General features: G+C 34.6%; 1 protein-coding gene across 20 annotated transcripts in view; it reads left to right on the forward strand.

The window, feature by feature from the left end:
- NAA16 (N(alpha)-acetyltransferase 16, NatA auxiliary subunit) overlaps positions 1-18,602 on the forward strand; it is a 75,389-nt gene that overhangs the window by 15,658 nt on the left and 41,129 nt on the right. For 14 of the 20 annotated variants that reach the window (XR_003252361.1, XR_003252362.1, XR_003252364.1 and 11 more), the window contains 6 exons: positions 2,274-2,431; positions 3,594-3,728; positions 10,020-10,173; positions 11,199-11,318; positions 13,487-13,582; positions 17,662-17,768. Coding sequence is in view for 14 of the 20 variants with exons in the window: in XM_026058934.1 (XP_025914719.1) it covers positions 2,274-2,431; positions 3,594-3,728; positions 10,020-10,173; positions 11,199-11,318; positions 13,487-13,582; positions 17,662-17,768 (770 nt within the window). In the remaining 6 variants the exon portion in view is untranslated. Of the gene's footprint in view, positions 1-2,273; positions 2,432-2,997; positions 3,246-3,593; positions 3,729-7,367; positions 7,425-9,466; positions 9,604-10,019; positions 10,174-11,198; positions 11,319-13,486; positions 13,583-17,661; positions 17,769-18,602 lie in introns of those variants that run through there. The other 6 variants (XR_003252365.1, XM_026058937.1, XM_026058936.1 and 3 more) reach the window with 4 other exon arrangements.

An 18,602-nucleotide genomic window follows, 5' to 3' on the forward strand; every position in this document is an offset into this window, starting at 1 on the left:
CTGTATCTACTCAAGTCACCTCATTCTAGCAGCTGATTTCATGGAGGCACAAAGTACATCTACGTATTCTTATTTCTTTTTAGTAACTTTCTAAGGTGCCTATGCTTTTTCTCGAAGTTATGACTTTTTTTCTTTTGAAAGGCACTTGGTAGAGGGTGATAAAATACAGCTAGTTCTGATTTGTGGAGGAGTAAAAGAAAGTTTTAATTCTTATGCAACATTAAGCAATTCCTGTGGCCCATTCCAGATATAACCTGAATCATGGGTGGGTTAGAGCTCCAGGCTTATTTCAAGAGTAAATGTTTCAAAAAGCAGCATGTTGTATTTTCAGGACATTGTAGGCACACATGAAAAATACGACCAGTTTATTGTAGGAGACAGTTCTGGTTGGTCTTTCGTTTTGTTTTAATGACTGGTATCAGCTGTTATAACTTCTCATGCTTGGCAGTAGTACAGACATTTCTAAATGGGTTTATGCTTTTTTTTTTTTTTTTTTTTTTTTTTAAAAAACACAAAACCTTGATTGCTTGGTGAAGTATGCGACTTGCAAAGGGTTAAGCTAGATTACCAGTTGGGTAACAGTAGTGGTTCCTGATGTTACTCAAGACATCATTTTTAGTCCCAAGTACACTGGTTAAGTACACACAAATTTTTTTGGACTGAATCTTCCCACTCGAGGTTCTATCAACAGTTCATGAAGCTGGTTTGTTAAGGTACTACATGTGCCTTTGATCCATGTCCTGAATACTTGAACTCAAAGACATAGGGCAGGATTCACAGAGAGAAGTAAGGGTATTAGACCAACTGCTACAACTACATCCAACATCATTTTGTCCCCCCATCATTTTTAGTCTTAAATCATCATGGCAGCAATGGAAGACAGTCTCAAAGATGCATATGAAGTTTTTCTTTGTCATGCAGCCAGCTGAAATGACTTTGTTGTAGTAGAAGCATAAAACAGGGTCTCTTGCTTGTGTTTAGAAGTTTCCTTTGGATTATTAATTGTTGCAACTTTTTTTTTTTTCTTTTGGCTGGAGTCATGCTGATATCGTTATTATTCTTCATAATTACAGATCTGCTTTATCTCTTAATATCTAGAACTTACTTCAGGAGTTGAGTCCTTTTCAGAGAGAAAGAATTTATCTGTCTTGTAGTTCTGCTTCCTAGGGTAATCTGACCAGGTTAACCCATTGAATTTTTTGATGTGCTTTCTCAACTTACTTTAGAACAAAAAGTTTCAAAATGACTGACTCTTTGGAGGGGAGGGCTGCTTCTGTTTCAAATCAGTAGAATAGGAACTCTTGTTAAATTTTTGGCTGTTAACACTATGAGCTCTTTGTGCCATCTTTTTAATTGAGAGTGGGTGAAGGATGCATATACCCCTTCCCAAGATTTGCAGTGTTTTGCTTCTTTGGAAGGCATGTGGAAGAAGTTCATGAGAACTTTTGAGCCACTTTTAATTTGAAGATCAAAATAAGTTCAGAATTACTACTGTGGAAGATGTTGCCTGCCTCAATGAGCAGGTACTAACCTGGAGTAGCAAACAGTAGATCTTGCTAAGTGATCTTTCTTTTCATACGGCTCTCAGACTGACGCAAACACGCTCAGTGTAATGTGTTGCTATGACATCTGTTGGTTTCATGCTTTGAATTCAAAGTCTTTCCAGGGTAAACGAGGATGCATGTGAAAGAAAAGTCTATTGAAATGACACAGTAGTTCTGGAAATCTGGGATGCTGTGAATCTGACAAGGATGTTTGGCAACCAAAAAGAGACAGACATGCTAAAATTTCCTTTTTCAATCAAATATAGCTCTGTGTTTATCCCTTACTGTAAAATCTGGAGACTAATTGAGGGTGCAGATAGACAAGTAGGGAAGAGTAAAACTTCTACAGCAATTGTATTGGTAGAATGAGACACTTTTGGAATCAAAATTTCTACTGTAATTACAGTAGTATGTTGTAAACAATATATCTCTAGGAATGACTCTTCCCTGTCTGTTAGACTGTGAACCACAGTTGTTTCTGTAATTGAATATTTTGGAGGGAGTTAATGAATACGACTTTACAGAATATTGGAAGTGATTTTATTGTTAATTTGGAAGCTTTTAATGTTTAAAAATGTATATCAGTAGCGTCAGTAATCTGCAGTAATCAAACTCAATTTATAACAGTGCTGATCTTCAAGGAAAATATCAAGTTGTTTGGTCTGTAAGACATGTGCGCTGCAGTTACTTTGTGAGAATTGTGTGTGTGTCTTCCTTAACGTGCATTAGGTTGGCATGTGTACGGTCTGTTGCAGCGTTCTGATAAGAAATACGATGAAGCTATCAAATGCTATCGGAATGCGCTCAAACTAGATAAAGATAATCTACAGATCTTGAGAGATCTCTCTCTCTTGCAGATTCAGATGAGGGATTTAGAAGGATATAGAGTAAGTATTCTATTTAAATTCCTATTTAATTCTATTACTGTTAGTATTCTTCTGTTACTCCATTATTAATTTTGTTACTACTAGTAATTTTGTTTCTAGTTCTTTATTTTGTTTATTGAAATAGAGATTTCTAAGCTATAGGAACCAGTTTTGCAAAAATTTCCACATTCCTCTGAAAGGTTGTTGTTTCAAGAAATAAAATATTAAAAAATACATTAATTTGAAATGTTTTGGATAAAACTGTCTTTTATAGAATCTTGAAAGATACTTCGCTCTGATACTAAAACTGCCTTGAATCTCTCTTGAAGGGCATTATTAAATACTGTGGTCCTTCCCCTCCCCGCCCCCAAACCGAAACTTGAAGCCCTGTTCATGTTTAGAGTTCATGGACCATTGAGGCCTTGACATAACCAGGGGTGTAAAGAATGCCAGATTATGTTTTACTGAGTATGTGGGCAATTTGTCTTGTGATGCTTGAATTCTTGAATCCCAACAGAGATTTTCATCGTAAATAAAATCTTAAAATATGCTTAACAACCAAGTCAGTGGTTTCAAAGGTGACTAAAGTGATCTGGCTGCCAAAGGGAAAGATGTTACTTTTGTTTCATGTGAGGTAGAGGCCTGGACTGTGGACTTTGGCATTAGTTGGTCTTCAGTGAGCGTGGTAAATTCACCAATACAAGACAAGAAGATAACCCCCTGGCTTACGGAGCGGGACTGGTTCAGGAAGGGGGTCTGAGAAGCACTGGAGCAGTGTAAGGATCAGAACCTTGTACCTGGGTGCGAGGGGAGTGGGACTTCCCTTTCAGTAGCAGTGAGTTCACGTTTTCTGATGGAAACTCCTCTCAGAGATTCCAAAGTTCTGTTTTTGGAAAGAGTTTAGGCCCTTAAGAGGTATTTTCAAAAATGATACCTTTTGTGTGACAACAGATAGGAGTTGCAGCATGAAGCATAAAATCTATGTTTACAGTCTAATCCGCAGGTTTATATAGCTTGAACATGCTGCTTTTCACTATATTGATAGAATTTCAAAAACTGCTGAACTTAAAACTTCTTTTAAAAGACCTTTAAAAATATTAGCAGTAGTAGCACTAAATCATCAAAATGATTTAATGACTTGTTAACATCTATGTGGATTTAAATTGTTTTCCTTTTACTCAAGGAGACAAGATACCAGCTACTTCAGCTGCGCCCCACACAACGGGCTTCCTGGATTGGATATGCAATTGCATATCATTTGTTGAAAGATTATGATATGGCCTTAAAACTACTTGAAGAGTTTAGAAAAACCCAACAGGTAAGACTTGCTATTATAGAAAGAAAACGCTCACTTTTTGTATAAAAGAGACAGAGTCTGAATAACTACACTTAAGAATTAGAAATTTCTATTATTTGTGGAGGGTTTTGCTTTTAGCATTTAGYTCCTTGAAATCTCTTCCAGTAGCTAGCAGCTGATGCAAATTATATAGGCTTGCCTGTTCCCTGGCAATAGGTTGTTAGGATTGAGGGTGTAAGAAGAGGCTGATGTGGCAACTTAGTAACTTAGCATTTGTGAGACTTTTAACCAAAGAAAACCTGTAATGAACCTGTCTCTTGAAATATAGCAGATAAAACTTCAGAAAGTACTGTTTAATGTTGCATGCATGTTCGTTCTTGTTCCTGCTTGCTCACTCATGCACTCTTTCTCTCCCCTCGCATCTTTTTTCTGAGATCATCTGAATGTCTCTGATGCAAAGAAAGTGAAAAGAAACTTTTTCATTGTTTTGTATGCATCTGTGCATTATGCACTTAAAATCTGTGCTTGGTGTCAAGGGAGCATGAAAGGAGAGTTAGGATTTTTTTTCTTTTGAGAAAAGAATTGGTGTCACTGAAACTTGTTGGAATAAATCAAATGATATGACACTGACATCACTGAATATAACCTCTTAAGAGAGAGATGTTATTCACTTGTTCTGTTACAAATAACTCTCGACCATAAACCCTGAATTAACAGAACAGAATGGATGTGTTGATTATTCTGGAATGTAGAAAGAGAAATGGAGGTCTTTGGCTTGGAAGACATGCTGGAAGCATCATGCAGCAAGCGCTAAAATATTACCCGTCCTATAGATTGTGATTTTTTTTGTTGTTTTTGTTAACAATGTCATATCCTATCTGAGATAACTGTGTCTGAGAGCCAGAAGCAGACTAAACATTTTAAGTAATTAATAGAAAGTAGTTGCTGGGAGGGACCAGTGTTTGTATCCTGATGATATATAATGTGGTCAACAGAAGACATTGCAAGCCAGGGATATGTAACTTGCTATTTCAAAAGAGCTATAACACCAGCGTTGAATAAAAACTTAAACAAGAAATTTAAATGAAAATTGGGTCATTGTTTATGAGTGTTTGACAGCCAAAAAATCATGGTTCTGCAGTGAGTCAACAAAAGCCCATCTGAATTTAATTTTGAATGAATGTTGGAATTAGAAATAATATATAATAGATGGTAAAAGGAAGAATTGCAAGTGATGAATTGTAGAGAATTGTTATGAATTCAAAGGACTAAGAGATCTTAACAGTAGTATTGGTCCTTTGGAGAGAATGGAGGTTATACCATTAATGCTCATGTCTTCTCTAAAAAATTGTGTGTAAATATGCTTGTATGTGAAAGGAGTTTCAGTGTAGTAGCTAAACGAGGTTTAAATACCATCTACCACAGAAAAACATTTTAAATCTGTGGAGTCTGTTGTGCAAGGTATCATGATGTTTAAAAAAAAAAAAAAAAAAAGCCTGACCTGATTTCCAGCTCTGATGCAAGTTTTTAGTAAAACTTGCAATATTTGGGAAATTTCCATAAATTGAATAATACAAACAATGTGAGCTGTTTAATTGTTGCTTAGCATAACGCTGTTCACAAGCAAATTATGGAAAAGTTGATCAAGTATTAAAGGACAGAAATATGCCATAAATGTCAGACAGCACATGTTTATAGAAAATTAGTCATGTCAAACCTTTTCTCTTTTTTGAGACAGGTAGATACAGTTATGTGATGTACTGCCTACTCCTCCTCTCCCCCTGCTCCCCCTCCCAAAAAAAACATATGAAGATAACCTTGTTAGCTTCCATTTCTCTTGCAAAAAGATAAGATGTGTGGGCAGTGCTCTTGTGCTTTGCTGTGCAGGCACACATAGAGCATAACCACTTGAAGAGATATGGCTGCACTGGGTCCAGAACAGGTGGGAGAGCCTAGGCAAAATTTGAGCTCAGTTTTGCCATACTTAGCTCTTAAGAGTTCCCGGATGTGCTGTTTGTGCTGTCTCTGGGTATTTAACAGTCCATGGATGCCTTGAGCCAGTTGTACGCTGATGATGCACTTAAAATGGTTGAGTTCAGAATATTCCATGGATCTCTGAGAAGGTACACTTCTTTCTGACTTTGCTTTCCAAATCTCCCCTCTTGCCCCATACTTTGTATTCACTCAGACTTAACACGTAAACTTTTGTAACTTATTTGATTGAATATTGTATGTCACTAGTCAAACTGTTAAAAGGAAGGTTGAATGACTGAAGGGTTTCAAAGTTACTACTGAATGGGAATCTTCATCAAACCAATGTTTCTGAGGAGTTTCATGGCAATTTGTATTAGGCCTGATGTAAGTGGCTGTTTACCATTGTTGTTAATGAGTAAAGGAGCAAATAGAAAATCTGTTCTGTAAAAGGTGTTGCTGTCATATTAATTGGTAAATAATGATGATGTAGGGCTTCTGCATACATTTACTTAGATTACTCAGAGCTCTGCCAATCTAGATGTGATTTAAAACAGCCAAAAACAAGCAGTAAAATTAAGAAAAAGATCAAGGAGCTGACATTTTATTGTAGGTGAGTATCTTAAGATGCTCAGATGTATGCATCTTAAGATGTTCAGATGTACTATAACATATCTGAGCTAACAAACTGCAAGCTGCTGCCAAAAGCAGTAGCATGACCTCTACTGTATGCCCCCACTGCTTCCTTGTGCAGTGCTTTCTGGTTCATGGAGGCTTGGTTCAGGAAGCAGGAAGTGGCAGAAGAATAAGCACTTTTTTGAAGGATTGATTGGCTGGACTTGAACAACTGTGAGGTGAGAGGGACAAAGAGGAAAGGGTATGATAGAAGGAACTGAGCTGCCTCTGTTGGTCCAGGATGCAGTTAGCTTATTTTATTGTAAAATTGTCCCCTTAAGGCAGACTTATGGGTGAAAAGCAGTTAAGACCTTTGTATTTCTGAGAAGAAGCAGGGGTTTTCTCTGTAGATCACTGATAAAATATTATTGGGAGAGCAAGACTTTCTGATGGCTCTGTTATTAAAAATGTTGGGAATTGAAGAGAACAATATGAAAAGATAAGAGGGCTAAAGAAAATGCCCTGCAGTTTAAGGTTGAGATTCCATTTGCTTACTTTAAGCAAAAGAAAATTAGATGATTTTAGCTCAAAGCATAGATACTGTCTTTGGGAAGAATAATAGCTAAGAAGATTGTTTAGCGGGGAAAAACATAAGAACTAGTGGCTGGAAACTGAATAGCATATTCAAATGATTAATAAAGCACATTTTACCATGGACAGTTTTATTCTAATTGTTAAGTTGTATCACGGGAAATGGTGGATTTTCTGTCTCTTTGTGTCTCTAAATCAGCACTGCCTGCCATCTGGAAACTAAATTAGCCAGATGCACAATATTTCAATCAAAAACAGGTTATGAGACTGAATGCAGATATCACTGCAGGAAATGTAACAACCTGTGCTGTACAAGTTAAATCAGATGATTTAAAAGTCACTTTAGAATCTGAACTTTGGGAACCAAGGTGTAAAACAATTATGCTATTTGTTTTACTGTTGTATATCCGATTTTTCCTTTCTTCTTTTCCAGAGCTAAATTTTTATTCTTAATTTTTATTTTATTCCTAATTTCTGCATCAGGCCCACAATAACAGATATGGACAGAAAGCCTCTGGAGTTTTGGGGGTCTGCTATTAGGTATGTTTTGGCTGCATCTTGTCACATTCTTTCAGTGACATTTATGCTAGGGCATCTCATTGGTTGTAAAGCTTTTTTGGTCCAGGACAGGAAGAAAATTTCTTCTGAAACAGCAGAATTGATTTCAAGACAAGATTGGAAATCTTGTCCACAAGAATCATAACTCTTCTGGAAAAAAAAAAAATCAGATGTGTCATGCAGCAATAACAATAATGATTTAAAAAACACATCTTATAGAATCTGTTTTTCTTTATAAGATGATTTGATTGTCCAGGCTTAGTATTGGGATCATAAGCTGTTTCTATCCTGATGAATTGCATGTTTAAAGGATAATTAATTTAATTAGATTCCAAAATTTTCTATAAAAAAGGGTTTTCTTAACATACTTGTAAAGGTGTAGCTCTGTTCTGAGACTGACGGTAAGTACAGTATCTTTCTAGTAGATTTGCCTTGTAGTTCATTTGCTTTATTGGCATTTCACAATTTTTTATGTTAGTCCTGCCAAGCCAGAAAAGCTGAGAGAAGGTTAATTTACATGTGATTCTTGTGCCTTTGCAACATATTTTGAAGGTTGTTGGAGTAATCCCTTTAAATTTAAGGTCTACAAGGTGTGCTTATATCTAGGTGCTAGATATAAGGGTACTGTATCGGAGGGGAGGACATTTTTATAAAGAAGGTAATAAAAGAAGAATTAAATTGGTGCTCTGTAGTCTCAGGTCTGTGGTATTGCAGTGACGATAACTGATAAATGTCTGCAGTTGGAGGAAGACATGCTTAAACTGTTAGTCCTGTTGCATGTGTAAATTCTGTGAAGCAGGTGATGCTTTCTGGGTAACAACATTTTGTTGTTAGTGTTATTTGGTGTTTAGTTTGGATGAAAATTGAGCAAAAGCGGAAATAAATGCAGATGGAGATAGAGGAAATATTCTTGATTATGAAATGGATAAGATTATATGCTAGCTGCTGACTCTGATATGTGCAAAGTTTAGGCTGTTTATTTCATAAACCATTATTTGTTATAATATGCCAACAATTACTAAAAATATTTGAATGCTGTTATTTTCAGCCACAGAACTGATGTTCGGAGTTGAATCTACATTTTTACAATGCTTTGTTTAGTTACGTTATCTTTTAGAACATTTCCTATTTTTCTTTTTTTGATAGAAAAGTTTTACATCTTCTAAAAAAAATTACAGTCTGTAAAAGCTGCATCTGAAAATTCAAAGAGCATGTTGCAAAAATATTAAATCTCGTACAGTTCATCTGCACTTAGAGAAGGGATGGAAATAGTGCTTTAGGACAAGATTCTTCTAATATGAATGTTAATTTCAACCAGTTTAATAGTTTTTTGTTATTTATTATTATTTATTTATATTTATATTTTTATATTTATTTTGTATTTTTTATTTACTTGGTTCTTTAAATAAGGCAGATGGAGAAGCATTATTCAGGGAGCAGAAAAGTAACAGTAAACCATTTGGGGACCAGTGTAACTTACAAATGTTCGTTGCTCAGAAAGAAACAGTATGTAGCGTCATGGGAAAAAAATCATTAACATAATTTATCAAGCTCAGCTGCTTCTTATTTGTTTTTATTAGGAAAAATATAAACATACAGACTGTAACTGTCTTTCCTTCTACAATATCAAATTAGGCAGTGTATTTTGCATGGTAAACTGTTGCCTAGACCTACTGGGCATTGTTTATAGGCTTCTGCATTTGGTCTCTGAAATTTTTGCAATTCACTGGTAATTGAAGTAGTTTCAGTGTATACTAGTGAAGAGTACTTAGTATGAAATAATTATTATGACTCCGGGAAGACTTTTCATTGCCTAATAATGTTTCAGGGAGTTCTCCCTTCAAGGGAATGTTTTTGTATGTGTCATCCTGTTTCGGTGGGTGAGGCATCAATGGGTGGGGCATGACATACCAGTGTTACTATAGCCTGTAGGCAAAGTCCCATGTGTGCAGCTGGCAGCAGACCTCAAAAGGATTATGTGTTATTGAAAACAGTCTTTGCATGCTTGTGCACTGTACTTTCAGGGGGAGCAAAGGGCAGTACAGAGACCATTCAGCTGGAGAGAAAAGTGCGCCCTTGTCTGAAAACTCCATCTGTCAAGCTGTACTCAATGTCTGGGTGGCTCATTCCTTTTTGGAAAGAGTTTGGTCCAGAATTTTTGGTATGCTGAAATGAAGTATTGTGATATTCCACAATCCTGCTACAGAACTCGTGTCAAAATTGTTGTGGAGTATGTTAGTCCTTTAGGAGGAGTGAGATTACCAAGATCTTTGCAAGTTTAATGAAACTGTATGAGGAAAGACAAAGACTCTGTTTTTAATTGCCTGGCTGTAATGATAGAAAAAGTGAAATACAAAAAAAAAGAGTATATGTTTTTTACTCTTCTCTAACAATGGATATCCTGAATTAATTTAATTTGTTTGTGAATATTGTGAATTTTACATTTTTAATATTTAGATAGGTATATAGGTGTGATATCTTCTGTTGCCTCAATCTCATATTCTGTAATATTGCATATAGTTGAGGTACAAGTAGATGGTATATATTAACTAACCCATCGCTTTTTTTTCCTCCCAGATTCCTCCTAATAAAATAGATTATGAATACAGTGAACTGATTTTATACCAAAATCAAGTGATGAGAGAGGCAGATCTCTTTCAAGAGTCTTTAGAACATATAGAGACATATGAAAAGCAAATATGTGATAAGTTAATAGTAGAAGAAATCAAAGGTAAGTTATTGTTTTTCTCCAGACAATCTTGTTCTAAATTTTTGCTGCTGGCTTTCAAATATGATAAAGCATTGAAAAAAAATTGTGAAATTTTGAAACAATTCAAAACAGCTATTCTAAGGAAACTAGTAACATCAGACATGCATTTATGTGTTCTTATAACTTGGCCTATCAAAGTGGATAGTGAATGCAAGTAGTTTAATCTGAATTGATACTGGAAAAGAGGAGGTATCAGAGATACTGATTTTAAAGTGTATATAGAGAGAACTTTCTATAAGTTAAAACTAGTATAGCTCAGTTTTAATCTAATGAATAATAAGAGTCTTATGAATAAGAATTCTCTGTGGTATAAGTGTTGATTTTAGGACTAAAGTATCAGATTCTTGCTTCCTTCTTAAACTTTCTAATGCATTTATTTGTATTGCCTCACTTAAAAAAATCAACTTTAATATTCAGTTAAAATTAAAAACAGCCAACAGTTGTTTTGTGGGTTTGAAGTACTCCTACTGAATTCTGAATATGCAAAATTATGGAGTGCAATAGCATGTACTCTTTAACTGCTCATTGCTTGCACAGTCTTAACTTACCAGCAAACCAGTGTGATTTAACTGGTTGCGGTTGGTATGAAATATAGGTGTAGCCTGTTAGTAAGAAGCAGCACAGTTAGTTGCTGGAGTCCTGAAAGGAAGAATAGTTGCTTGTTTTTCTGCTGGTCAGTGATAATCCCAACAGCTAGCTTCAATACACAGATATAAACATTCAAACAAATAAGGTTATTTTTCAGAAATGCTGAATGCCCCCAAATTGTGTTGGACGGCTCTACATGTGGTAACTTCAAGTAGCACTTGTAATGCACAAGTAAATGCCTTTGACAAATAAAGCCTCTTTTTAAGTATCTATATATGATTGAACCCAATTTTATGCACCTAGTTTTGTAAACTTTACTCCAAACCATCAGTGGTGTTTTTTCATGTAATTCACAGTTCTTTAGAACTTTTTTCACGCTTTGACTGGATTGTTTTTAGGAGAAGTGTTACTGAAGTTGGGAAGACTAAAAGAAGCTGGTCAAGTATACAAGGAGTTAATTGAGCGCAATGCAGAAAACTGGTATTACTATGAAGGCTTGGAAAAGGCCCTACAACCTAGTAAGTTATGATATGCTGATATATTGAAAATATGTATGATACACAAATATACTTAAACTTTCCTCTCTTGTTGATATGATATTACAGTTTTAGATTGAAGCTTTTCTCAGCAAAAAAATTCTATTCCTTCTGATCTTGAATGGGACGGTCCTGTTTATCCATTTTAAAAATTTGTTCACTGAAAAAAGATATATGCATGTGAATACCAATAGTGAGTCTTTCTATAGAAATTGGAGTTAAATGTGGCATTTGTTAATGTGCTTACTCAAAGAGCCTTTCCTTGGCATGCATGAATATGGAAACCAAATTGCAGTTCATTGCTCCCTATGTTGTAGTTGTTTGTGTTATGGTACATGGCTGTAGTTGGAGTTGTCATTTTGAGATGTGTTGGGGCGATACCTCTTTCTACGGGCATGTAGAGAAATACTGAAAAAAACACCTGTTTCAACCTTTTAAAGATATTTAATTTTATTAGAAGCTAGGTATTCTTTGGAGGAAAATGTGATAAGCATGATAAWTTTTTTTTTCCTGCCCCCGAAGCTAGTTCTTGTTATTACTGTTCTGACCTTCCAGAAAAATAGCTAATTGCTTTAAAAAAAACCTACAGTGTTGCAGCAATAGATACTATAATAAATATATTGCAGTAGTGACTTTCGTAAGGTTTTACCTGTACCAGTCCATGCATTAGAATGGTTTCCTTATATTTCACAATTCATTAATTAGAGGAGGTTTTATTGGAGTAATTCTGATGACATCATAAATCATAAGCCCACAAAAATATTATTCATAGATACTATAGCTGCATTATATTTTTCAACCAGCTTCATTTTAGAAAGTTTCGCAGTCTGAATTTAATAAGGCCGGAAAATATGGCTTGTGATTGGAAGATAATTACATTTCTTACATTTATACACAGACCAGTCTTGCCCTTTGACAGTTTTTTTTTTTCCTAGTGTATCCATAGAGTTGAAGATCGTGATTATTATCTCAGAAAATAAATTGTCCAAGTATTTGATGATTCAGTTGAAATACTGAATGTGTTGATGTGTAAATGCGTACTTCTTAACAAAGAACCAATGCAGTATTATTTTTATTTGACATTAAAATCCTGATTAAAACTGTGCTAATTTATATAACTAATAATGCTACTTTATTTTTTAGGTGTTCTTAGGACTATTTCCTCCCCCATGGTAAGTTCTGGAGCTCCAACTTGTGACTTCAATTAGGGTTTTTTATATGCTTTAGTTCCAATCCTAACGTTATTTTAATATATTACTCTTAGAATTGCACATCTCTTGGAGACACTGGGTAACATATCCCCCCTCCCCCAACATCAGAGCTCAGTGACAAGATTAAGTTCTTTTCCTTTTGAAAAGAAACCAGATGTATTTATTAAACATATGTTGTGCTGTAATCTTGATCTGAACGTTCGGTTGTACTTAAATTGCTTGGTGAGTTTAAAAATCTTTAAGCAAAATTGATTTTAATTATATGAACGTGGCATTTCAAAAGCAACAGATTCGTTTTATTTAAGTTCTAACCACATTGGAGCTCCAAAGCATATTATGGGGGAAAGGGGAGGAGTGGGAAGAAAACCTTAACAAAAGCAAAGCTACTTAAACATGAGGTATTGACAGTTCTGGTGCTGAGTGCTTACCCTGACAGTGTTGTCCCACATTTTTGATGCCAGCAAAGGCAATAAAGGCATGGTTGTATAGTATGCTATTTGTAGGCCTGTGATTTAGAAATACAATGTATTTCTCTAAATGCTTTAAGTATTTGTCTGAAACAGATGTATAGTGGTAAAACAGTTAACTAAAGCTACGAATGTCAAATGACTATGAATGGGTCCACACAGTATATAACTGAAAGAAAACAAACTCTAGTACTGTGTGTTTGAAGGTGCAAGGTAATTGTTCTGTTTGCAGTGTAATATTCGTATAGTGATTAATGCTGGTTCTTGCATACTAAATGTATAGTGTGTTTGCATACACTGTTTCACGCGGTAGTGTTTGCAATTAAATGAAAAAATTAGCTTGAAATGTTTAAATTGTTTCAAGTCCAAATTATATAATAATTTTATATTGATTCTCAATACTTCAAAACCTTTAGAAGAACATATTTTTATCGCTGTTGTTACTTATATCTATTATATTTACTGATAATAGGCACTTTAGAAGAGAGGCTTCAAATTTATGAAGATGTTAGTAAAAGGCATCCCAGAGCAGTTTCACCTAGAAGATTACCTTTAAACTTTGTTTCAGGTAACAAGTTGCATATCTGTTCCGTAATACTACTAGCTTTTTGCTTGTTTTTCTTAAGTTTTTGTCAGGATGTTGAATATGCGTTTAATACCTATTTGTACACGTACACAAATGACATGTATGCATTTCTCTTGGAATAGACAAAAATATATTTGTTAAGTATTTCAGGAGTTGAGAGCAAAAATTCATACACTCTATTATGATGGTACCAAACATGTAATGTTGTTTTCACTGATAAAACTACAGTACAGAACTGTGCATAGATTTTTAAGAACTCTTATGCATAATTTCTCTGTGTCTGTACATCATGCAAGTTAATTGTCATCAGCTAAAAGGTAGAAGTGTAGTAAGCTATTGAATTAGAGGAATAGATTTATATATCCTAGCTTATTTGTAAATTGTGGTAATATTCAATGCTCACTTTAGAGGGGAAAAGTCAGTTGGTCTTGATTCCGCAGTGTAGATTGCCTGTAAAATGTAAAAGTCCAGTAGAAGCTAGAGGACTAATTACAGTCTAGCTACCACACAGACTTCTAGCAATCTAGATTTCTTTGTACGTTTTTGACTTAAAACTTGTTTGCTTAAAATTATACACTGTGGAGGTGAAGCAAATTCTTTTTGCTTGAGGTAGCCCATCCTCAAGTTTATAAACTCTGAAACCAGTTCTGAAAGATGCGTATAACAATCCCAATAGCACAGGCCTGATGAAGTTCCTAACAGTTGTTAGAGTGGTGATATACCAGAAAACACCAAAGCAATTTCATGAAACCAAGTATCTTATTGGTGTGCAGTGTTTTCTTATAGAACCATTCAAATGTAAATCTACAATGTAAACCAGCTTTGTGTTTATAATTCAATAAGAACAGGAAAAAAGGTAGGTCTGCAGTGTTTTGTAGCGTGAATTGTTTTATTTTATCATAATTTATTCTATAGCTAACTCTTTTCAGAGACTCTGTCCTTTTAGAAGTTGTGTGGAACCGCAGTGCACAGATATCCTGAGTTCTGGAGGGAACTTTTTAAAAATAAACCCTTCCCCAAGCCCCAGCAAGCTATGCTCCTCCAAAATGGAAGGAAAGTGATTAAATGAAATAGTTAATTCCATAAAAAATATAGGTTTGGAGTATAGCTATATATACACTGTAGCTCCAATGGAAAAATTTTGGAAAGAAATATAAAGTACACAAATTCAGAAATACACACTTGAAAACTAAGTTGAGCTGCAAATTCCCAATATCTGTGCTCATGCCTTTGATTTCTTGAGTTTAGTTTTTAGTTTGGCTCATTTACGGAGCATTGCATATGTTGTTGCTTTAAATACTACACAGCATAACTGTCCCCTTTTCTTGTGATGCTCAGGAGTTTAAATGTGTATGCATCTTTCTTGTATACAGTCACAAAATTGTAATTGCCTCATAACAGAATAAGCTGTGAAGTTAACATGTGTTTCTTAAATCCCAGATATTTCAGTTTCTTTGAAAATACAAAGGCAAAATTTTAAGGTGGTTCAGCTGGATTTGAAAAGATATGTGACAAGTAATTGTTTTTCTTCTGGAATACAATAAAATAAAATTGTGTGTGCTAATACATAGCAAACAAGGAAATAGCCTGCAAAATGCTCTTCCATAATTTTATTAATAGGATGTTTTGTCATTGACTTTATTTCACTGTGAATGTTTTGCGCTGGGTTACTTTATCACTTTTGACAGTCCAATTTCATAGCTACTGTTCATTTAAGTAGAAGTATGTTTAGTAATAATGGTTATTTCCTACCTACTATAGCAATGCTCTAAATAAAAGCAAAATAATTCACGGTTAAATCAGAGTCGAGAAAAATCTCTCAGTAGATTAATTACCTTTTGCAGTGTTTCATGGCAAATAAGAATTTCCCTGAATTAAAACTTGTGTTTCTGTTAATCCATTAAGCTTGTATCAGTCACGGATATATAGGACTATTTTGGGGCTTGTGGAAAATCTTCTGATAGGTCTGTATTTGTTTCCCAAATGGCTTATCATTGTGTTTATAAATACAGCAGATCAGAAATGTTGTTGACAAAACAGTTACGTGATGACATACTCATGTTAAGATATAGGAACAGAAACTTTTTGCAGAAATGTATTTGCAAATTTCAAGAGGATTGAGTTTTTGGTTAAATGAGATTGCTGTCCCAGGGTGATCAGTGACCAGCTGCTTGCAGCTGTCATCTGTTGATTCAGAATCGACTTAAAACACCCTAAACTGCAGCCGATCATGAAAAGGGCAATCCTGCTCCTTCCTGGACCTTGCCATGCACTCCATCCCCATCATGCTGAAACTGGTACAGATCAGCTTCTTGATCCAGCTGAAAATCAGCTTTTTGGAGAAAGAGTGTGTTGGTTGATTATTTTTTTCAGACTGACCAAGGAGGCTGGAGTCTGGCAATCCAGTTAGGGAGTAATTTACATTGTTGTGGATCTGCTGCTCCTATGCTCCCTGCTGTGCCTCGTTTAGAGAGTAAACTTTAAGCTTGGTCTTTGTGTCCTAACTGGGTGCCAGCTGTTTTTTGTACACTTCTGTCTGTTTTTTTGAAGCTGTTCAGCTTTCTATAAGTAAGCATTTACTTAATAAGGACTTGAATTTTGCCTTCTTACATTCTAAACAAATGCCTTAATTAAAATTGTTCAATTAGGTATAGAAAGTAGAACAATTCAACAGGAGAAACTGAGAAAGTGAGATGGATTTTTTATTTGTTTGTTTTGATCATATAGGGCAGTTTCTTGTAGTGTGAGGAACCAGGTTTTAATCCACTTGCGATAAAGCCTATGCTTAAAGCCAAGTAATTGACCCCAATCCACAGATAGTAGAAGTTTCTGTATTTAACAGTTTGTTTTAGTGCAACCAGGGAAGAATTTAAGTTACTTCCATTAGTTGCAGTAATAGTGCCAGTAACAGTAAAAATGTAGGGTAATTTAGAATTGGTGGCGTGTACGTTAAGAATGTTGTATACAAAGGAGTAATGTCTTCGTTTTCTGAGTATTTATTAAAATGATCCATTAATCAAATTTGTCAATACATTCTTAATAAACTGAAATTTATTTCAACTGTTTTGTGGGTATATGTTAGCATTAAGTGAAGTGTAGCACTTTCTTCTTTAGAAATTTGGAGAAGTCTGCACCAAAATACACAGTGAGGTGTAGCAGCTTCATCCCTATGCAAAGCAAAAAAAAAAAAAAAAAAATTGAAATCACAGAAATCATCACAGGAGGAGGAAGTCATTCTGCTACCCCTGATATTCATAGTAGTAAGAACATGAAAAGCAATTATTTCTGATTGGATATCTTCTCTTTGAAGTACTGCTCTTTTCAGCAACAGCATTTCTCGAAAAAGTATCATACTGCAAGTGCTGTGATTTTAACTGAAAATATAGTCAAATAATTAGGTATTTTTCTAGCTTTCTGCCAGTTTATTTTTGTAAAGGTGCTTCTGATATGATGCTTATTCTTCTGAAACCCAGTCTTCTATTCTGTTTCTGATTCCAGAAACAATCATATTATCATCGGAAGTCATGTCCTGCTCATAAAAAAAAAATAGGACTAGAAGAGAGGTAGAGGGTTCATTTCATCCATCCTTCTTCCTCAAAGCAGGATAAATTATATCTGCACTATTCCTAATACAAATTTGTCTAACTTAATCATAAAAACTTCCAATGATGGAGCTTTTATGAGATCTCCAAGGTAATCTATTCTAGTGCTTAGTTACTCTTACAATTAGTTTTTTTCCTCAGTGTTTATTTAAATACCCCTTGCTACATTTTGTGTAGCCAGCAGTTAATGCTTTCCCTTTTTAACAGGTTTTACATGTTTGAAGACTGTTATCATGTCTTCCCATTGGTAGTTTTGTAAACACAAGCAACTTAAGCATTTTACTCGGACTTCTTTTTTAGGGCAGTATTTGCATCTTATTCTTAATAACAGGAAACATGACAACCCTTATTTGCAGTTCTTCAGTTACTCTGTTATCCAGAGTTGTACACCAGTTAGTGTTTATAATTATATAACACTTGAAATCACTGACATATAACCAAATACACTTTTGTTTCTAGGTGAAAAATTTAGAGAACTAATGGATAAGTTCCTGAGGGTTAACTTCAGTAAAGGCTGTCCACCCTTGTTTACCACTTTGAAATCTTTATATTACAATCCAGAAAAGGTAAAATTTAGTATTTATTTGGTTTTAGTAAAGTCTTTGTATTTAATTTCTAATAGATTATCCAAACGTGTTTATATACATTTCCCTGTAACTTACCAGTAACTGTAGCTGAACATTTTCGTAATTAGTGTGCTGTTTTGTCGTACCTAATTCATCACTTGATGATGTTTAATCTGTATGAAACATGCATTTCCATAGGTACTTTATAATGTCACAGTGCTTAAAATCTGATTGTTGAAGAATGCACTGAAGTTTTTAGGTAACCAGTAATTTTACTTTTGTGTATTTTGAGTGCTAATGTGTCAGAATTCTTTCAACTTATGGTTTATGATGTCACCAGAAATCATGATATTTTAAAATATCACATAGATTACTATTGTTCTGCATACATTTCTGAATTGCATGAATACATTATCATTTACCACAAAGAGATCTGTTTCATATTTCAGTCTCGGGCTAAAATTTATTTAGGTTAAATTTATGCACTTTTGAATTTTTACTGTGTTGGAACACTTTTGTCACATCAGAGCTATTATTTTAGATTTAGTTCTTTGTTTCAAGGTGCCAATAAGGTATAGTAACAATTAATTATCAAACTAAAGCATGCTACTAAAATGTATAGGAAATAAAATACAGGTCAGTCTATTTAGATGTTGCTATTTTTGCTACAAACAATAATGTTTGTTTTCTTGATCCAATCATGACTAGTTAAGGAGTCCTTTTTGTAGCTGGGAAAAAAACCTTAAATACATAATGCACCTTGTTCTTTAAAACTACCAATGGATATTCATCTAATTGAACTTAAAATGTTCTTCATTCTAAGAGTTTCTTTTC

The sequence above is a fragment of the Apteryx rowi genome, unplaced genomic scaffold, assembly GCF_003343035.1.
Source record: "Apteryx rowi isolate R43461 unplaced genomic scaffold, aptRow1 scaffold_150, whole genome shotgun sequence".
NCBI classification, from domain to species: domain Eukaryota; kingdom Metazoa; phylum Chordata; class Aves; order Apterygiformes; family Apterygidae; genus Apteryx; species Apteryx rowi.